The sequence below is a fragment of the Ornithodoros turicata genome, chromosome 5 (assembly GCF_037126465.1).
Source record: "Ornithodoros turicata isolate Travis chromosome 5, ASM3712646v1, whole genome shotgun sequence".
In the NCBI taxonomy this organism is placed as follows: Eukaryota; Metazoa; Arthropoda; class Arachnida; order Ixodida; family Argasidae; genus Ornithodoros; species Ornithodoros turicata.
Window position 1 is genome coordinate 17,585,406 of NC_088205.1, and position 18,962 is coordinate 17,604,367.

The following is an 18,962-nucleotide window of genomic DNA, read 5'->3' on the forward strand; positions in this document are numbered from 1 at the left end:
GCATCCGTCCCAGTCAATTTTGAAACTATCACGATACTATTCAATTGAAACTATAGTGTCATCTTATTCCCTGCGAACCACTGACCACGTTATCGAAAATCCCGCACAAAATAGTGGCACATTTTGACTGTTAGTCGACGGAATACGTGACAAGAGCAGACGCCAGATGTTGGGAGTATGCTGGGAAAAACGAACGAGTTCCCTCTCAGGAAAAACGAGAAAATGTCACTCCCTAAGAAACCAGTGAGGGCGCAGCCTTGAGAAAAGGAATGCTGTTGCCGTGCAGGCGTCTGAACGGCGCCGCCTTCTCACTCCTCCGATTAGGGAGTGACATCATGCTGGCGGAGCTTCTGCAGCTGCGGAAGCTGCGCTGGTCCTTAAAATTTTTCTATTTAATATCTAAGCACTTTTCAGATGAAAAAAATAGCCGGATCAACCGGATCATCGGTCAATACCGAACATAGTGGTATCGATTTCATAGGTAGGTTTCTGCATGCGACCGTCGTCCTACTGCTGTCCGACATTTTCCACTACCGCCTCATTTCAATCTTTCAGTGTCAGCTTGTGTCTTTGCGTGCTGGCCCCAGCTTGGTTAATTTCTGATATTGTACGTCTGTGATTCTCCCATCATTTGTTTGGACCTCTCCACAAAAATGTTGCTTGTGCATGCTTGTTCACGATGGTACATGTTATATGTTAGAATATACCTTTGATTGTTCAGATGGAAGTGTTTCTCTCGTGTGCTTGATGTTTCTTCTGTCTGCTCAGGTGTGCAGATTGTAAGGAGGACCCTGCATATTTGGCGAGCTATTACAGCTTCCTTCTCAGTGTCACAACAGGTAACCATACGCCCTCATTAGAGTGAACTATAACTTAATTTAAAAATCGAAATTAAATTAACAGTGCGTGCAGTCTCTTTGAAAACATACAATGCTCATATTTCCTCATAGGCATGTCCAGCATGAACGCCATGGCGCTAGAAAGGGCGTGGTCAGACGAGTCCAGCTGGCCCACGCTGAAAGAACTGCTGCCGGAGCTGTCTACAGCTCAAATCGTCCCTCAGGACTTTGCCAGCGTTGCCAACCACGTGCCCGTGGTTGAGGTTGGTGCTTCATCTGCTACACGGTTCTTATGTTTTTCAGTTTGGGGAGGAATGGGATTCCATTTGACACCTTACAAGTTGTAACTTTCACATTGAAAGTTGGCTCCACTTTAACTGATTTTAAAGTTGATAAAGCATGTCATGAGCGCAAGTGCTATGGGAACTATTAGGCTTACACAAAGAAATTCCATATCACCCTCAGTATGCGGAGAAGTAACGGAGATAGCTGTATCATTTGAAATGATACTGCTGTCATGCTATCAAGCAATCATACGTGCTGTCATGTGTATTAAATGTGCTATCGCAGTGAAACAAGACTTAATCAAAAACAGACTCGAAACCCTGTTAACCTATGAAGGTGTACTGCGCGAAAAGTGGTGTAGCGGAGGAAGATGACCTGACGGGATGCGCATGGGCATCGCGCGCACACCCCGCTTCTCTCGAACCGCAATCGTTGGAATAAACTACTGTTGCAACCTGCCTCCACAAACTGGTGACCCGGACGTTTTCCGGCTATGTCTCTCACGCCAGAACCGCAACGCCCAACCGGCACCGGCGACACCGGCAGCTCAGTTGAGATTGCTACGGTCACCGCGGCATGTCGCCCTCCTGACTTCTGGCCGACGAACCCCCAGCTTTGGTTCGCACAAGCCGAATCAGAATTCGCGTTAAAGGGAGTTCGTTCCGAGCTGTCAAGGTACCACCTGGTCATTCGGGCGCTTTCTGAGCGCGATACCGTCGAAGTCGCGGACATAATAGCCAGCCCTCCCACTACTTTGCAGTACCAGGATCTGAAGCAAAAGCTCCTTCGCAGGTTTCAGGCGTCTGCTACCGAGCGACTGAACCGCTTACTTTCGACTGAGGAGCTGGGCGACAGCAAACCCTCTCAGCTTCTGCGGCGTCTCTACGCCCTTCTCGGAGAGAAAACAAGTACGTTCGATGAAGACTGTCTGAGGGAGCTCTTTTTACGGCGACTGCCATCCAGTGTCCGTAGTCTACTCGTTGTCTCCCAGACATCATCGCTACCGGACCTCGCTCTTTTGGCGGACAAGCTAATGGAAGAAGGTGAAGCGTCGATCGCAGCTGTCCATCCCGCCAGCACCCTCCGGGGCTGCGGCGATATAGATTCTCGCCTCCGCGCCCTGGAAACTTCAGTGGAAAATTTGTGTCTCCAACTTCAGGCCACCCGAGATACGCGCAGATCCCCCTCCCCGGCATCGCCTCACCGGCGGCTCGACGGCAACAATCACCGCCGCCGAACTCTCGCAGAAGCATTGGCAGGTTTCGGTCCCCAGCACTTGCTCCACCCCCCACGTCGGCTTATTGCTGGTATCATTTCAACTTCGGCGCATCGGCTCGCCAGTGTTCCCCGCCATGTCAGTGGCCGGGAAACGAGCCCGCCGGCCGTTAGGGACGACGAACGGAGTAGGTACGGCACAAAGTCGTCTGTTTTTTCTCACCGACCGACTATCAGGTCTGCAGTTTCTCGTCGACACTGGGGCCCAGATTAGCGCCGTTCCCCCTTTGCCCCACGAGCGTCATCGACCGTCCAACGGACCATCCTTGCAAGCTGCCAACGGTTCACCGATTCCCTCGTATGGCGAGCGCAATTTGACGCTGGACTTTGGCCTGCCAAGAAAATTTCGCTGGACGTTTGTCGTAGCCAAAGTGCTGCGCCCCATACTGGGAGCTGACTTCCTGAATTATTTCAACCTTCTAGTTGATGTTGGGAGACGACGGCTCGTCGATGCTGTCACGCTCTGCTCAGTTTTGGGTTCACCAGCTGGCCCCGTAGCCCCCGGTCACACCACTATTTCCCCCGTCCCAAGGAACAGGTACGAAGAAATTTTTCGGCAATACCCTGAGCTGACAGCGTCAGGTAACCTGAGTGCTCCTTCCAAACACGCGGTAACCCACTGCATAGAGACTGATGGACCACCGGTTTTTGCACGCCCGCGTCGTCTCCCGCCTGACCGTCGGGCTGTCGCGGAGAAAGAGTTCAACCACATGCTCCAACTTGGCATCATACGACCATCGTCAAGTACGTGGGCATCGCCCCTCCACATGGTCCCCAAGAAGACGGGGGATTGGCGACCATGTGGAGACTACCGTGCCCTTAACCGCATCACTCACCCAGACCGATATCCAATCCCACATATTCAAGATTTCTCTTCTGGTCTGCATGGCGCAACGGTATTCTCAAAGCTGGATCTCATTAAAGCTTACCACCAAATTCCCATGGATCCCGCAAGCATTCCAAAAACAGCTATCACGACTCCCTTCGGATTGTACGAGTACCTTCGAATGCCATTCGGGTTGAGAAACGCCGCGCAAACCTTTCAACGGTTTATGGACTCCATCCTCCGCAGTTTGCCATTCGCCTACTCGTACATTGACGACCTCCTAGTAGCCTCCGCCACACCAGAGGAGCACGAGCGTCACCTCCACCAGCTCGTCTCTCGGGGTTCGGTGTAGTGATCAATGCGGCGAAGTCTCAGTTTGGTGTCAGCGAATTGGAGTTCCTGGGGCATCACGTTGACAAAGACGGCATCCGCCCGCTACCGCACAAAGTCAGGGCCATTCAGGATTACCCTCAGCCAACGACCCAGCGCCGCCTGCGAGAGTTCCTTGGGCTCATCAACTTTTATCGCAGATTTCTCCCTAACTGCGCGGCGGGGCTACGGCCGCTAACCGATCTCCTTTCGCAATGTGCGGACCCTAATAGCGTTGTGTGTTGGTCTCCTGACGCCACAGAGGCCTTCAAGAGGGCGAAACTCCTTCTCGCGAAGTCAACCTTATTGGCCCACCCTCACCCATCTGCGCATACCGCCATCATGGTAGACGCCTCGAACGACGCAATGGGCGCCGTTCTGCAGCAGTACGTCAATGGCGTCTGGGTTCCTCTTGCGTTCTTCTCCAGGGTTCTCTCTTCTACGCAGCGCCACTACAGCACCTTTGGCCGAGAGCTATTAGCAGCCTTTGAAGCCATCAAGCACTTCCGCTTCTTCGTCGAAGGACGGCAGTTCACGCTGTACACCGACCACAAACCGCTCATTGGTGCACTACGTGCCTCTGGAATGACCCTGTCACCTAGACAGATCCGGCACATGGCATTCATCACGGAATTTACCTCCGACATCAGGCACACCAGGGGCACCGACAACCCGGTTGCAGACGCTTTATCTAGGATACCAGCTTTGCATTCTATCACAGCCGCCGACCTCTTTGATTTACGCGACTTGGCGGAGGCCCAGCAACGGGACCCTGAGCTGTCCGCCTTTCCTCTCAAGGGATACTCTCTCCAGCTTCAGAGAATTCCCTTTTCCGACACGGACATTCCTTTGTGGTGCGACGCGGCTTCTGACCCACCCCGACTCTACCTTCCCCCTGACTTCCGACGCGTTGTTTTCGACCGCCTACATAATCTGTCACATCCTGGTATCCGAGCTTCCCAGCACCTTCTCGGCACCCGCTATGTCTGGCCTGGTATGCGAAACGACATCCGGGACTGGGCACGTTCGTGTATACCCTGTCAGGCCTCGAAGGTTCATCGACACACCACACGACCTTTAGTAGGCTTCCCCATGCCGGACGCACGTTTTGCCCATGTCCATCTCGACCTTGTAGGACCCCTTCCACCTTCGCGAGGGCACAAGTACCTATTAACGGTCGTGGACCGTTTCTCACGCTGGCTGGAAGCCATACCAATCCCCGACATCACGGCGGAGACTGTAGCTCGTTTTTTTGTCGCGGAGTGGATCTCCAGATACGGAGCGCCTCTCCGCATCACCTCAGACCGCGGCCGCCAATTCGAATCCCGCCTCTTTCACCAACTGTCGCGGCTCTTCGGCTACACCCATCGCAAAACCACGGCATACCATCCTGCGGCCAACGGACTTGTCGAGCGATGCCATCGACAGCTGAAGTCTGCCCTGCGTGCTTATCCGGATCCGAGCAACTGGGTAGATCATGTCCCTCTCGTGCTGCTCGGCCTCCGTTGCGTCATATGCGACGACCTGGGTTGTTCCACAGCAGAGCTGTTGTATGGCACTACGTTGCGCTTGCCCGGCGAATTCTTATCTGCAGCCCCTCACGATGCCGCTCCTAGCGCTGACTTCGTCCGTGGACTTCGCCAGTCCATGGCAAATCTCCGGCCTGTGGCAACTCGGGCCTGCAGTACTCGGCCAACATTCGTCCCCGCAGCGCTCAAAACGGCAAAGCACGTTTTTCTACGCCGCGACGCGGTCAGGAAACCCCTCCAGCGGCCATATGACGGCCCGTACGAAGTTCTCAAGCGCGGAGACGCTACCTTTACATTAAGAATCGGTGGGCACCCGGAAACAGTCGCAATCGACAGGCTTAAACCAGCCTTCCTATTCTCCGACGACGCGCCTCTCCCCCGACCTGCTACCTGCCGAACGTCACCAAAGCGAGTCCAGTTTCTTCTACCAGTCTCGTCCTGGGTGGGGGGGAGCAGTGTAGCGGAGGAAGATGACCTGACGGGATGCGCATGGGCATCGCGCGCACACCCCGCTTCTCTCGAACCGCAATCGTTGGAATAAACTACTGTTGCAACCTGCCTCCACAGTGGCAATGCTTCAAAAGTATTCTAACCAGGGATTGTTACCGGAAACTGAAACGGAAATATTTTCGCTGCCTTTACCAGAAACCGAAACGGAATTCAAAGGATAATGGAAACCTATTTTTCGACCTCAGTTATTCTTGAACGGGCAACCCCGCAAATCTCTCTCTCTCTCTCTCTCTCTCTTTTTCTTTTCTTTTTTTTCTTTTAATAGGTTCAATATTCACATTCGCAGCCAACCACAACTAAGTGCATGAGAAGTGTGAGTGTTCGCGATCATGGTGCAGATGCAGACGTCTCGGAAGCCAGCGAGCAGTGCCAGACTCTGGACTAGACAATCCAATCCAGTCCATGTCAAGCTATATAATTGTAACTGTTGGCGCCAGGCCAACACCACCTAAATACAAAGCCCGATCGCTTGAGCGACGTGACGTAACAATTAAGAATCAGCCAATCACAACCGTGCTTTCTGCGGCCGTAGCTATGGAAACTACCTGCCATCAGCTGCATGGGTGGCGACTGGCAGCCACGGAAAGCCTGTGTTTTAAAATCGTCTGCGTCAATTGGCTGACATCTTGGCAGGCTGCTGCGATTGGCTAACTTTATATGTCTACCTTGTGAACGAGCGAGAGGAAGCTTTAAGTAGGCCTCCTGTGTCTAGGGGGTGGTGCTCAGGCGCACATGTTTTTCACGTTGGATGCAGCTCTAAATTAAAGTATGGGTGCTTGAGGAAGGCCACAATCATTTTTTCATACTCTAAGTACGACACAGAAAGTAATGCTGTGAATACCGCTTTGTCTTGTCTAGAACAGCCGAAGCTTGATGCATAATGTAAAACCCCGAGACTAGGGAACACGAAAGGACAGACACAAACACGAAGTCTCAAACACAGCTGAAAATTTTACTCCACATACAAGAATTATATACGACCAGAGGGAAGGGAACAACCAGTTGAGGACAAAAAGGGTCAGTTCGGGGGAACAAGAAGTCTGCTCAAGGCAGGACTTTTTGACCCTTTTTGTCCTCAACTAGTTGTTCCCTTCCCTCTGGTTGTATATAATTCTTGTATGTGAAGTAAAATTTTCAGCTGTGTTTGAGACTTCGTGTTTGTGTCTGTCCTTTCGTGTTCCCTAGTCTCGGGGTTTTACATTATGCATCATCTTCACCAGCTCGCTTGCTTCCTAGCCATTTTTTCATAGCCGAAGCTTGTTTGTGGGGAAGCGGAACCCAAAACACAAAAATATGTAGCTGAGAAACGTAACATCTACTTCAAGAGCAGAAACTGAAACCGATACCAAAATTCCATTGTAAATGAAAACGGAAACAATAAGCGGATATCTTCGGGTATCAGAAACAGAAAAGGAAGAATTATTTTCGATAACAATCCCAGATTCTAACCCAACAAAGTTGAACACCGGTGAACATTTTTGAATTTTCCAAATACAAGTTGGAATCTCGCTAACAGTAATCGAGTTCGAACATCGACAGATTTGAGGCATCACTAGTGAAAGCGAACATTGATGTATTTATTGACTCCCATTAAATAAATGCAGGTTGCTTTAGTGTCTCTGGGGATGTTTCCTGCTCAAGGTGACCTGGAATGGATAGTAGCCCCTTTCCTGGACCAGTTTTTTGTAAGTCCATGGGTTTGTGAACCTTTTACCCCGTGCTGTTTTCTTACGGGCAGCAATGATTTCGGTTGCAATAAAAAGTGTGTCCCTTTTTCTCTGAGGGTTGCAGTGGCTCTCTGTCAGCCACTGTCTGCTGCTTTTTGCAACCTTTCTTGGTAGTACGTAGTTGGCATATTCTACGGTAGAGCATTCCGGTATGCTGTAAAAGTGGTTAATTTCGCGGACTTAAGAATTCGCGAATTCGTGTGAGAGTTCAGAAATCGCAGGATCGGGGATGCATCACACTGCTGACAGTAAATAACGAGAAATAGCCGGCTGGCTTATAGTGGCTTATCGTGAACTCCAATCTCGTAACAGTGACATCAGAGTTCGAGGTAACTCATTACTGTAACTAAGTTCCTTTTTTGGTAACTTGTAACTTAACTCGGTACTTTTGCGCCGTGGTAACTTTCAGAGGAACTCGTTCCTTTTTTGGGTAAACTGCCAAAGTAACTTAAGTTAGGTTCCAAGTTACTTTTAACTCGCTTTTCACTCACATCCACTTATTTTCTTGCTTTCTCTCCGGTTCCTCCATGGCATTTTTTACCATAAAACATGATATTCAATCAATGACAGTATTTTATTCAAGAAGTAAGAACCACTGCCATTGCAATGAAGCTAAATCATTGTGCGCCCACAGGGAGTAAAGATGCAAAGCGTTCGAATAGACCTCTACCAGAGAAACGTCATCATGACATCGGTAGGCAGACTGAAACCGAAACAAATCGGAGGGAGAGGGCTGGGTTCCACGAACGGGCATTTAGTCGCTGCCTCGCATTGAAAGAAAAGTAGGACTGAGGGTCGCGTTCCTTTAAGGGACCATATCGTAATCCCCTCAAGAGCATGACTTTCGGGAGCGACCTTATTCACCTCTAGCTTCGAGCGTAGTTCAATTCTACCAAATTTTGGCGCTGTTGAACACTATGACGTCATTTGTTTACAAACAGAGAGAGGTCTATTGTTGGACATAAACGAAAACGATCTAAGCGTGTTGCACTCCTCCGCAGGCAACTCAAGGTCTAACTCAACTGCTCACGCGCGCTGCACCTGTGTAATGTTATTTTGTGTCCGAAGTAACTTGGAAGTAACTTGTCCTTTTTTTTAAATAACTCAGTAACTGCGAGTTACATTTCAGGCTGAATAACTTCGTTATTAACTTAGTTACATTTTGCACACGGTAACTTAACTTGTAACGAGTTCTTTTTGACGGGTAACTTCTCAATCTATGAGTGACATACATGCTGGTTTTGTGAAAGCAGACATCTGCAATGCCAAGTGATACACTATGCGAATAAACTACTGGCATTGAAGTGGGGTTTCTATTATAGAAATGTTTGACAAGAAAAAATTTGTTGTCATCCCTGCTACCTATATTTCGCGGATCCGCCTAGATTCGCGAAAATTTCTACTTTTACAGTATTTTGTAACACGGAAGAACGTGCCACATAAAATGCATAAATAAGTATTGCAGGTATTGTGTCTTTGTGATTCACGCGCATGCTTTGCAGGTTGCAAAATGTAAATTTTAAGTATCATATCTACTAGAGTTGAAAAGTGTCTCCTCTAGGCAACCTAGTGTATCTTTATTTCAACAATTTTTGTAAGAGCAACGCATGGTGATATGTAAAAGAAACTGGATTTCATTTTAGGATCCGTTACAGTGACTGGTTTTTTTATATTATGAATATCATTGCAGAAGACATATCGTGTCGTCTCTTGCACGGCTGTTGTGTCCCTACTGAAGATCGTCTGCCACAAAGTGCCCAGTCTGCATACGAAGTTTGGAAGCCTCTTTCTCAGCATGGCTGCCAGCATCCTGTGCGTTGCAGTGCACGTTGGCAACTCTGAGGAAGAGAAGAGATCTCGAGAAGTCGTCCTAGCAGCCTTAAAAGAATATCTACAACTCTGTAGTTGCACGCCGGCCATACTCAACATGTTGGTGCAAGCGATGCAGCGTGAGTACTTTCCCCAGTGTCAGGCTTGATAAGATTGTATAGAGTACATCCTTGTGACATTGCAGTGCCCTTATCTTTGGCATGCTTACGTCTGCTAGCTGGTAGTATGCACATCTTACTACAGCAGGGCCTGCTGGATGTGCACGAGAAAGCTGTTGCTCTAGACAGCCTCAGCACCATCAAGGTACCATTAGACTTTATCGAGTATGTGAAATGATGTAATACCTGCCCATACCATACAGGGTCAAGAGGATGTCCAATATCAACGGTGGTATTGCAACATAGTCTACGATTTCGTCCGCCAAGTTCCAAAGTCTGCAGACTCGTGACAGGTGGGAATTTCCAAAGAAAGTACGAGAGGCGAATGTATGTTGAGAAATGTACATGGTAATGTTTATTGATTTTTAGAAAAAAAGAAGTACACTCGACATTGATGTTCAATAAATAAGACACAGTACAGCCATGGTGAAAGTTTGTGACAAAACGAGCACCACACATCATTGGGCTATCCTTTGGGTAAACTCAACCAGAAAGACTTCCTTTCGAGGCATAGGCTTCTACAAAAATAGATCCACGGCAGGTGAAAGGCACTGTTTTTGATCACTCCCCCTGGTGGGGGTGAATACAATCCCCTGTCCAGCAAGCCGGCTGGAAGGAGTCAAACCCCAAAGGAAGGACACGAAACACAACACGACACTGCCGGTGACTATGCCGAGTCTCAAATCAAGTTTTGAGAACTTTCATAAACAGCAATTACAAGTATGTGGTACAACTGCATTCAGCAGGTGTCAGGAACTTTAAAAGGGTGGAGAAACCAAACATGTTTCAATGTCATGCTCCATATTCAAAATTTACTCAAAAAAAAAAAAAAAATAGAAGACTCGTTGCTAAAAGAAGCATTAAGCAGTGCATTACACAAAACACTGTATTGTACAACACAAAAAACACTCAAAAGTTTCACATGCTTCCATATATATACAGCTTGGCTGCCGTATGCACCAACGGAATGTTCCATTGAATGTTTCCAGTCAAAGGCTAGGAAGAAGGCAGCCCGCGAGGACGTGAAATGTACAGGTGCGGGACGGAGGTTCCGCTTGAGTGGTTATGTACAGTGGACTTTGGAGGGCGCGCTATCCCAGGCCACCCCTCATAACGCATCCTTGACAGGCTTCCCAGAGTTGGCATCGCGGGACTTGAGCAGGCACTCGCCTTCCCATTGTGCGCGACGGTGCTCGTGGGACTGTTAAAGAAAAAAATGCCAAGCTGTTAGCGGATTTCCACGAAAGGAGGGGGAGTGGGGTGAGGAATGGATGCGTCGGTAATACTTACAGCTGCGAGATTCCTGCTCCAGATCCCGTTGCAGCGGCCACCGCACGCGAGGCAGGGGCGCTGCATGGCGTACCCTCCGCATTCTGAACAGTCCAAGGAGACGTGGTCCTCATACCAGCTCACACCACACCTGAACGGGAGGAAGTTTTATTAACTTAAAGTAATTGCGTCGCCTCTGGCTATAAATGAAAAAGAGCGTGCAGCAGAGTTGAGACTTACGTGAAACATGAGTTGTACTGGAGCTTGAGGTCCTCAAGGGTGAGGACAGCATCAGCCTGGATGGCAAGGTTCTCTATGCTCTCCCAGACTTGGAGGTCACTCTCCTGACAGCAGAGATACGATGTCCTGGATAGCGTGGCTAACGTTGGGTCGGACTTCGAGTGACGGATGCAAAGATCTGTCGAAGATAAAGATAAAACTTTTGAGTAAATAGGTACTATTAACAGTCACGTTTCGACAACGATATTATAATAACTACAAAACAGCGCCCAAATTGAATGAGAAAAATATGACGCACGCTGAAGACGTAAAACTGCATGAAGTCAACTAAATACAAATCATTCTTGGCAATGTTACCTTCCGTTGAACGAAATTCCATATCGACAAGTCCGTACCCTGCGTCTCTCCCGACTACGTGTTACGATGACCACTTGTCAGAATGCTACTGAATCATGGGCCACTAACGCAGCGCTTGACCCAACTACAGTTCATCCCTAGAGGTCAGAGTGGGAAAACCCTCAATTCCGTAGAGCCTGAGTCAGCATTCCAGAAACCGATAACAGTGTTTTGGCAACCGCCTTGGCGATAAGCGAACATCTCTTTTCCCTCTCTCCCGTAGCTTTACTTTGTCCCCTCTTCTGTTCCTTTCTTCGAGGTGTTCGTGAGAAACATTCTGATCCCGAAACAGAATTACAACCAAGCAGGATGTTTGTTTCGCAAATCTGCTCAGCGATACTCACGAGACGTGGTTACGTAATTGCTGTTGCTGAACAGCGTCGACGTTATGGTGTGGTCACTTGACGAGTTCCTTTTCTTGTCGAGTGGGCATATTTAATGCACGCTGACCAAAGCATAGTGTGAGAGCAGTTTTGTGATAGCGCGTGCTGTTTAGCATATCTGCGTCGCAACGAGTGCGTTATATATCGGGGAGGAGCGTGACCCGAAGCGCAAAAGATCAGGATGGTATCGCTTGCGACCTCAAAAATGACTCTACCGCAGTGTGTTCGTGAAGGAACAGAGTGAGATTTCCTAGCGATTTAGTTGCGGCTGGCCTACAAACCGGCTGCTTCCTGAACGCAGATTCGGGTCACCTCATATCCTCTACATACTGAGCTGCGACAGCTACAGCTTCGGGCTGTATTGTGCGGAGCGAACGAAATGCATGCCGTCTGGGTCTGCGGGCATTGGCCAAGGTGCACTCACATCTCCGACGCCGCAATTTATGGCTTCAAGGTCGACCGTTTACCCGGCGTTCGGAGACCCGCCAAGAGGCACCGCCGTGCGCAGACTTCAATCCTGCCCCATATTTCAACGCTGAGGCTCTCCGCAATGAAGTTTTTTTTTTTCTTTCTCCCCTTTTAAAGCCTGCGTGTGCGATATCAGACACCTTCTGCGCATGAATGTTCAAAAGCGCTAAAGAGAGCCGTTGGCGCCGACGAGCGCCGTTAGCTGTGTACCATTTGTAAACACCGCGATGTTCTCGTTTGCCATCGGTTTTTCGTCAAGCACACGATTCTCTCATGTTTCATGAACAAGCGTCAATTGGTAACGCACCCTCTGACAGCAACACAAAAGCCCGCGCTCCGAAGTCTGCTCTCTCAACGGCAATCTCACCTTTTTTGTGCTTGAACGCAGCAGAATGCGACTCGTGAAGTGCCGACGCGGGGTAGCTCACTAGAACTCCGGTAGCCATGGTGTGTAATCCAAGAGTTTTGCGCTCACACGGGCGGTTCACAACAAATTGTATACGTTGACAATGCCAAGAACACGAGCAACTCTCCCTTTATGAGCACTCAGCTTCGTCTGCGAGAGGAACGCGCGCGAGCAGACGAATCATTCAACGCCGATCACAGCGCCGCATCGCGGAAATCCTTCCTCTCCCTCATTTCCCTCGCACACTATGTGGTGGCGCCGTCGGGTATTTCCCGCCAACGATCCTCCAATGCGACAGCAGCAGGGCGGAAAAGAAATCCTGCGAAGCTCCTTTCACGAAATGCGACGTCATTTCGCGTTGCAAATCAATCCAGTGTATTATCCCCCACTTCCACGGCGTTGTGGAATACCGAAGTTTTCCCCAAGCCGCCAAAGGTACAACGATACGAGCCGTAGTTGCCTGCTTTGTCGAACATGTTGCGATGATAGTGGGTGCGCTGTTCTACAAGCAGACGATACTTTTTTTGTTGTTGTTGTTGTTGTTGTTTTGCGTGTCTGCGTCCATTAGGCGTCCTTCTGAAGACACGATCGAATCCATTCTTTCCTGTTCTGCCCCTAATGCGTTTGCGGAAACCCTTCAAAGGCACCATTGTGGACTCATCAAAGGTTAAATCGCTAGTCAGAGGACATCCCACGTGATGTACTCGTGCCTGCCATCGCTGACGCACTGTTTGTTGACGACGTCATGCACGAGAATGGTCAGGGCCGGAATTGTGCTTTCCTGACACGGTCTGTCTGAGTGCGATGTTTGATCGGGTGGGGGTGAACCAGGCTTCAAAATAATCGGGACTTCTCCGGGAAAACGGATTTCTTTCCTGGGAGACCGCACGAGCTGAATTGGAGGCGCAGCAAATGAAAGAAAAACAAAATGTTTGTGCGTGCGTTGACGGTTTATCGAACACACCGGCCGCCTTTTCAGTGCGCAGTTTCTTAAAAACTCGTATGGAGGATGCACAGGACAAAGGCTGGTGGTAGGTGAAATCTTGGATTCCTCGAGGCGGCGTTAGGAATACTTCTCTTTCTCTATTTTCTGTGTTTTTTTATAACAAACTTCGGCGCGATCACAGCAGTGAAATCGGTGGAACAAGAACAAAAACAGTAATATTGGCTAATATTGGCACTGAGAACTTATCTCGAGCACAGGGATTGGTGACAAACTTGCAACCCAAAATATTTCAGTCTTAAAACTTTGATGAGATTATACAAACTTACTGATGGGATACACTGACCGCATGTGAAGAGCGCTGACAAAAACGCGCGGGAAATAGTTCTTTAATAAATAATTTTTTCGCGTCCTATCAGTACGAATAAGATAATAAATAATGTGAGTTACTTATTACGTTATTAGTTTTGAAAGGTAGACAACGTCGAAACATTTTCGTTGCTAAAACGGCGAGGAAGCAGGTGAACTGGTGGTTAGGTAATCCATCACTTGAACCCTGAGATTGTGGACAAAAGCAGACACGACAAGAGCTTTCAGATATTATCCTGTCTGCTTTTCTCTCCAATCTCAGTGTTCCAGTAATGGATCTTCGTGGCATTCACCGACGCCAAACGCAGGTGCTCGCAGTACGTCCAAAAGAAGTTCGTGACGGAGTAGTCACGGCTTACCGGAAGTACATTCTAAATTACCGTTGTAACTGACTTGCACGCTGTGACCCGGCACAAATGAAACCCCCAGTGACACCCCTTTTGCCTCGCTCTTGCACGGCAACACAGGAAACGGCAACCAACCGACATATTTTCTCTTTTCGACTGCGGCATCGCAAGTTGGGGCGGAGAATTGAGCGTAATTGATAGGAAATGAGAGGTTCAAATACGAAAACAAGAAAAATAGGCCTTCGTGAGTTACGAAGCCCACGAAGTGCATGGCATGTCAAGCCGTATACGGTAGACCGGAGAAAAGTTCTCGTTTTGATATCGCCATAAGAGGCATTCTTTGAAGGCGATTGTTATTGGGAGACTGACTCTTCGTTATTACTGAGACGAATTATGAACACTATATTTCCGTCAAATTGCCTATGTCGGAGTATATTCGTAATGAATGTCTGTCGCCTATTTATTCCTTCCAAGAGTACGTTACGACATGACACAAAAATGGTCTGTTTGTACGTTGCAATGACGTGTCACCCGTCCGGAACGCATCACGTTCTGACACATGGTAGGGCACCCCTGTGATCCGTGATCTCCGCGCAAAATTGATTCGTGGCATCAACTACTGTGACGTCATAGCTCATAGTTCTGTTAGGCTTGACGGATTACATCTTATGCCGTCCTTAGGTTGAGCACAGTTACAAGCCCCATTTTCCCCGAACATGTGATGTCAACATGTTCGCGTACAGCAAAAGGGCGGATGACAAAACGAAATTATCGCCTCGTAAGAAACTGCATGTCGCTTCCACGGCCAGATTAATCTGGCCGGGTTAAACACTCCACCCTTTCGCAAAGGCCGTCCTACCGACAACCTCAGCCGCAAAAGAAGTCGTTTATCTTCTATCGGAAATGGTAAGTTAGCGCTGCAGAGCGGCTTCCGATATCTTCCAAACACTCCCGCTGATCTTGCGCTGAAAATTTCTACTGCAAAGGACAACTTTACGTCGTGAGACAGTTGCGATCACGAGCGACACCTTCGATCCGTGGGTTATTTCCTCTCACCCTCAGCACAACGCATTTGACATCCCTCGTCAACGGACGACGTATCTGAGCTCGCCATGCAGGGTTTGAACCCGACTTCGTGAGCGGATGCGTCGCCAACTGAGCCCAACCAACCAGAAGAGAGTTTTGGCAACCTACGTCTAAACGGATGTCGGCCGAGTTCCCTTCGAAGTCGGCCCAGGACGCACACTAACGTCTCCCACTAATATATGCTGTTCTCTCTCCATCTCTATACACGCCTGTCAACTGCTACAGTTTCTTCGTGGTGCCAACGCGGAATGAATAACCATATCTCCGGTACTTTGCAGAGAAATATCGGAAGCTAGAGACTGGTGGCAATAAAATTCAATTCAGAATAATTGGCCACGAATGGAGATATTTTGCGTGGCGGAAATCATATCAATTTATGCGCGATATACGTCACACCCCCCCTATGCGTACGTTCGTCGTAAACGGTAACCTTTTCTCCCTCGTCAATCGACAGGAATTCGTTTAGGCTAACGCACGAGTCCCAGTGGAAAAATTCACCCAATCGGGAATACCCAAATAGCGAAGAATTCTCCGCCAACTTCCCACTCCATGGTCGCTATGATTTCTATCCTCACTCGCCGGGAAATGTGCGAGCGCAATAATAGCGTACTAAATAAAGTGTCATTATGTTTACATGACTCCTATACCATCGGGTGTGCCGTATATACATATCCCCGCCATGAGAGAGGAAAGTCTTGACGGAAATCCCTGCACGTCTTCGAACGATTTCGCAAGCGTTTGTGAAGCGTGGTCGCGTCCGTTCTTCGCCGGATCCTGGGGCCATGGCAGGGCACGGATTTCCCGGATTAAGTGTAATGGTGCACGCTTCACATAACATCGCACGTGTGTTAAACGTAATGATACCACGTGACCTGCGCACGGTTTACACGCCCAGAAGTCGACGGCTTCTGTTCTACGTGACATCCAGGTTACGAATTTTACGAGCACTCTGCAGTGGAGCTTACCAATAGACGAGCATGCTGTTACACCGCGAAGCGCCTGTGGTTACGCGATTTAAGCTGAAATTAAACAAAAACGACACCGATTTTTTACGCCCTGACTTTGTGATAAGTATTTTTTCCGGAAAGTAGTACGCACTTTTCCTTTAGGGTACTGGGTTGATAGTTGACGCGAGGCAACCGTAACATTTGAACCAAACACGCAGTGAGGAACACATCTGGCGCGATGCAAACAGCACTTTTCTGCGCGGTTTCTGCGCGTACGTTCCTGCATGACAGTCGAATAAGGCGTATCCATATTGAGCTGGACAGTCGCCAACGGCGAAAGAAGATTTCCGGTTGGCCATTCAAGGACATTCGCTTGCTTACTTTAATTCCCCCAGCAGGTACCGTTAGGCTTTTTTTTTTCTTTCTATCTTACGCACCTGCACGCACACGATTGACTACGTACGCGGCACCCTTTGCTAGAAGCAACTGCGGCTAGGTGCACGATCATTCTAGGAGAACCCTGAGCTTTAGGAACTGAGAAGGAAAAACCCTGAGCGATGTACAGACGAGACAGGCAGGAATGAGACATGGGTTAGTACGAGGCCGACTTCAGGAGGAACTGTACCGACACCCCTTGAAACCTCAAGGGAAACCCTCACACAGCACAGCCAGCGGTGGGATTCGAACCCCGGTCTTTACGACGACCTTCCAGCGTTAACTGGGTGGTCCTTAGAAAACAACACCAGCCAGGTAGCTCCAATGTTGCCAACGAATAGATAACGGGTAATATAATGTTTTCTTTTCTATACCGGCCCCGGAACGATGCCAAATTCGTTACGACAAATACCTCGTTGACAACACAGTGAGGGAACACAGCCTCCTCTTGCACTGCAGTGAGGCGCCGGAAATGTCATATCGTAATTTTTTTTTATCCGTTTTTATTAGACAGTTTTAGAATGTTTTTGAAACTCGCAGTGCTTGGCGCCAATTTGCGCATTGTCCCATCCTGTTGTCTTAGTGAATCCAGTGAATTTTAGGGTGGGGTTCCCCCATGTAATGTCCTTTGCTTAGGGCCCTTGGGGTAGGGTAGAGGAAAATTTACCTGATTCCGTTCGAAAAACGAGAACACGGCCTCCCACGCTTGTCTCTTCCATTATGTGGGACTCTATGTCTCCCACCTGTTACCTACACGTACTATACAGCTTAATGTTGCTTCCGTTTCTTGGAGGCCCGCCCACGCACTGTATGTCATTCTGCGAATGATTCAGCTTTCCTCCGCAGGAGCAAGGAAATAGAACAACCGAGACCCGACATTTAAAACTCGTCATTCTTATTACGCAAGTAAATAACAAAATGCGCAGGTTTTTGTGCAATGCAATGCATTAAGGTTGGGTAAATTATGTCGACCTCGATGAAGCACGGCTTTGGCCACGTAATCGCTACTGGATGGGGCATATGGCTGTCCTGGAGCTAAATTCCTTTCACTGGGGCTTAAAGATCTGGTGGCATCGATTTCCACGCTTGTGGAAAAGGTTACTGCAAACTCACTGATTCAACATCAAAGAGAAATGCACACAGAACACACAAGAGACGTAGGCACGACATGAATTTGTTTTTTTTTGTTTTTTTTTTTTTTCGTGTTTCATGTTTTCGGTGTGCACTCCCTTTTATGTTGAGTTATGCCTCAACAACTCGCCCAGCTTTGCGTTGTTGCAAACTCGCTGGTTTTAGTCGGGGTAGTGTTTCATATGGCATCGTGTTTTAAAATACTGGACAAATATACCAGGCAAAGAGGAAGAAAAGCTACCTTTCCAGTTAGCGGTGCGTAAGAAAACGCGTTATCATTGCTTTACGACAAAGAACATTCAGCAGGACCATCGTTACCCAATGAAAACTCTCGTCTTTGTTAGATACTCCCATATGACGTACAATGCACCGTGAAATGTACACGCACGAAACGAGTGAACAAGCACAAAGCACAACACCGGGACAAACTAGGACCAACGACCCGCGTGGGTCTTCCTTTATTTGTGCTATAAGGCGTCCCATCCCGACCTATGAGCCCACAGGCGACGACCAGTAACGCTCTTCGTGTCCGTCCTCGACTATTTCGTGTTGGTTCTACATGTTTGACGACATTAGGAGCAGTTTCAACCAGGATGCCCTTGTGGCAGTTGCCCTCGTGACTTTCCCCGTCGCTTGGCGCGTAGCGAAAACAAGGGAGCATCTGTGCAGGGTCCACGAACTGGACGAAGGGGAATTACCGCAATGCATCAAGAATGGATAAATTATGTCGGCCTCGATGAAGAAGGGCTTTGTCCGCGTAATCGCTATACTGGATGGGGCATATGGCTGCCCTGGAGCTAAATTCCTTTCACTGAGGGCTTAAAGATCTGGTGGCATCGATTAGCCTATAAATTCCTATTAAAATATAGCGATATTTGAAGGGTACGAGGGATAGGTGTAAAGGCAAAAGAGTGTTTTAGGTCAATATCGCACCAGATCACACGTACAACGCCCGTGTGTGTTTCTAAATTCATAATGGGACACAACCGGAAACACATAACAGCTTGACGGCCCTTTAAACAATTCAACTGAACAGAGAAGTTAGTTTTAATGACAAGCACAACTGGTACCAACAGATATATCGTCCTCGCTGTTGGCGACGAGCCCGCCTCTGATTCCAAGGTTCGAACCTGAACGAGGACGCCAGCAACCTGCTGACACGGTGCAAGTTACTCAGGCATCTCGTCCCCCACA

General features: G+C 48.6%; 2 protein-coding genes across 4 annotated transcripts in view; one reads left to right on the forward strand and one right to left on the reverse strand.

The window, feature by feature from the left end:
• The window catches only part of LOC135394138 (testis-expressed protein 10 homolog), a 26,796-nt gene extending 17,028 nt beyond the window's left edge, over positions 1 to 9,768 (forward strand). Inside the window, exons 10-15 of one of the 2 annotated variants that reach the window (XM_064624675.1) lie at positions 769 to 839; positions 951 to 1,102; positions 7,238 to 7,318; positions 9,051 to 9,309; positions 9,375 to 9,493; positions 9,552 to 9,768. In XM_064624675.1, coding sequence (XP_064480745.1) covers positions 769 to 839; positions 951 to 1,102; positions 7,238 to 7,318; positions 9,051 to 9,309; positions 9,375 to 9,493; positions 9,552 to 9,638 — 769 coding nt within the window. In that variant the 3' untranslated portion in view covers positions 9,639 to 9,768. The remainder of the gene's footprint in view (positions 1 to 768; positions 840 to 950; positions 1,103 to 7,237; positions 7,319 to 9,050; positions 9,310 to 9,374; positions 9,494 to 9,551) is intronic. The other variant, XM_064624676.1, reaches the window with a different exon arrangement.
• On the reverse strand, positions 9,677 to 12,678 carry LOC135394140 (protein pinocchio-like). Of its 2 annotated transcripts, none has more exons than XM_064624678.1 (4): positions 12,472 to 12,678; positions 10,858 to 11,035; positions 10,639 to 10,768; positions 9,677 to 10,549 (listed from the first exon to the last, which is right to left on the reverse strand). In XM_064624678.1, the coding sequence occupies exons 1-4, from the start codon at positions 12,548 to 12,550 to the stop codon at positions 10,457 to 10,459; spliced, it is 480 nt and encodes a 159-aa protein (XP_064480748.1). In that variant the 5' UTR covers positions 12,551 to 12,678; the 3' UTR covers positions 9,677 to 10,456. The 2 variants fall into 2 exon arrangements, with proteins under 2 accessions (XP_064480748.1, XP_064480749.1); XM_064624679.1 differs by lacking the exon at positions 12,472 to 12,678 and adding an exon at positions 11,215 to 11,371.
• Between the last annotated feature and the right edge of the window lie 6,284 nt (positions 12,679 to 18,962).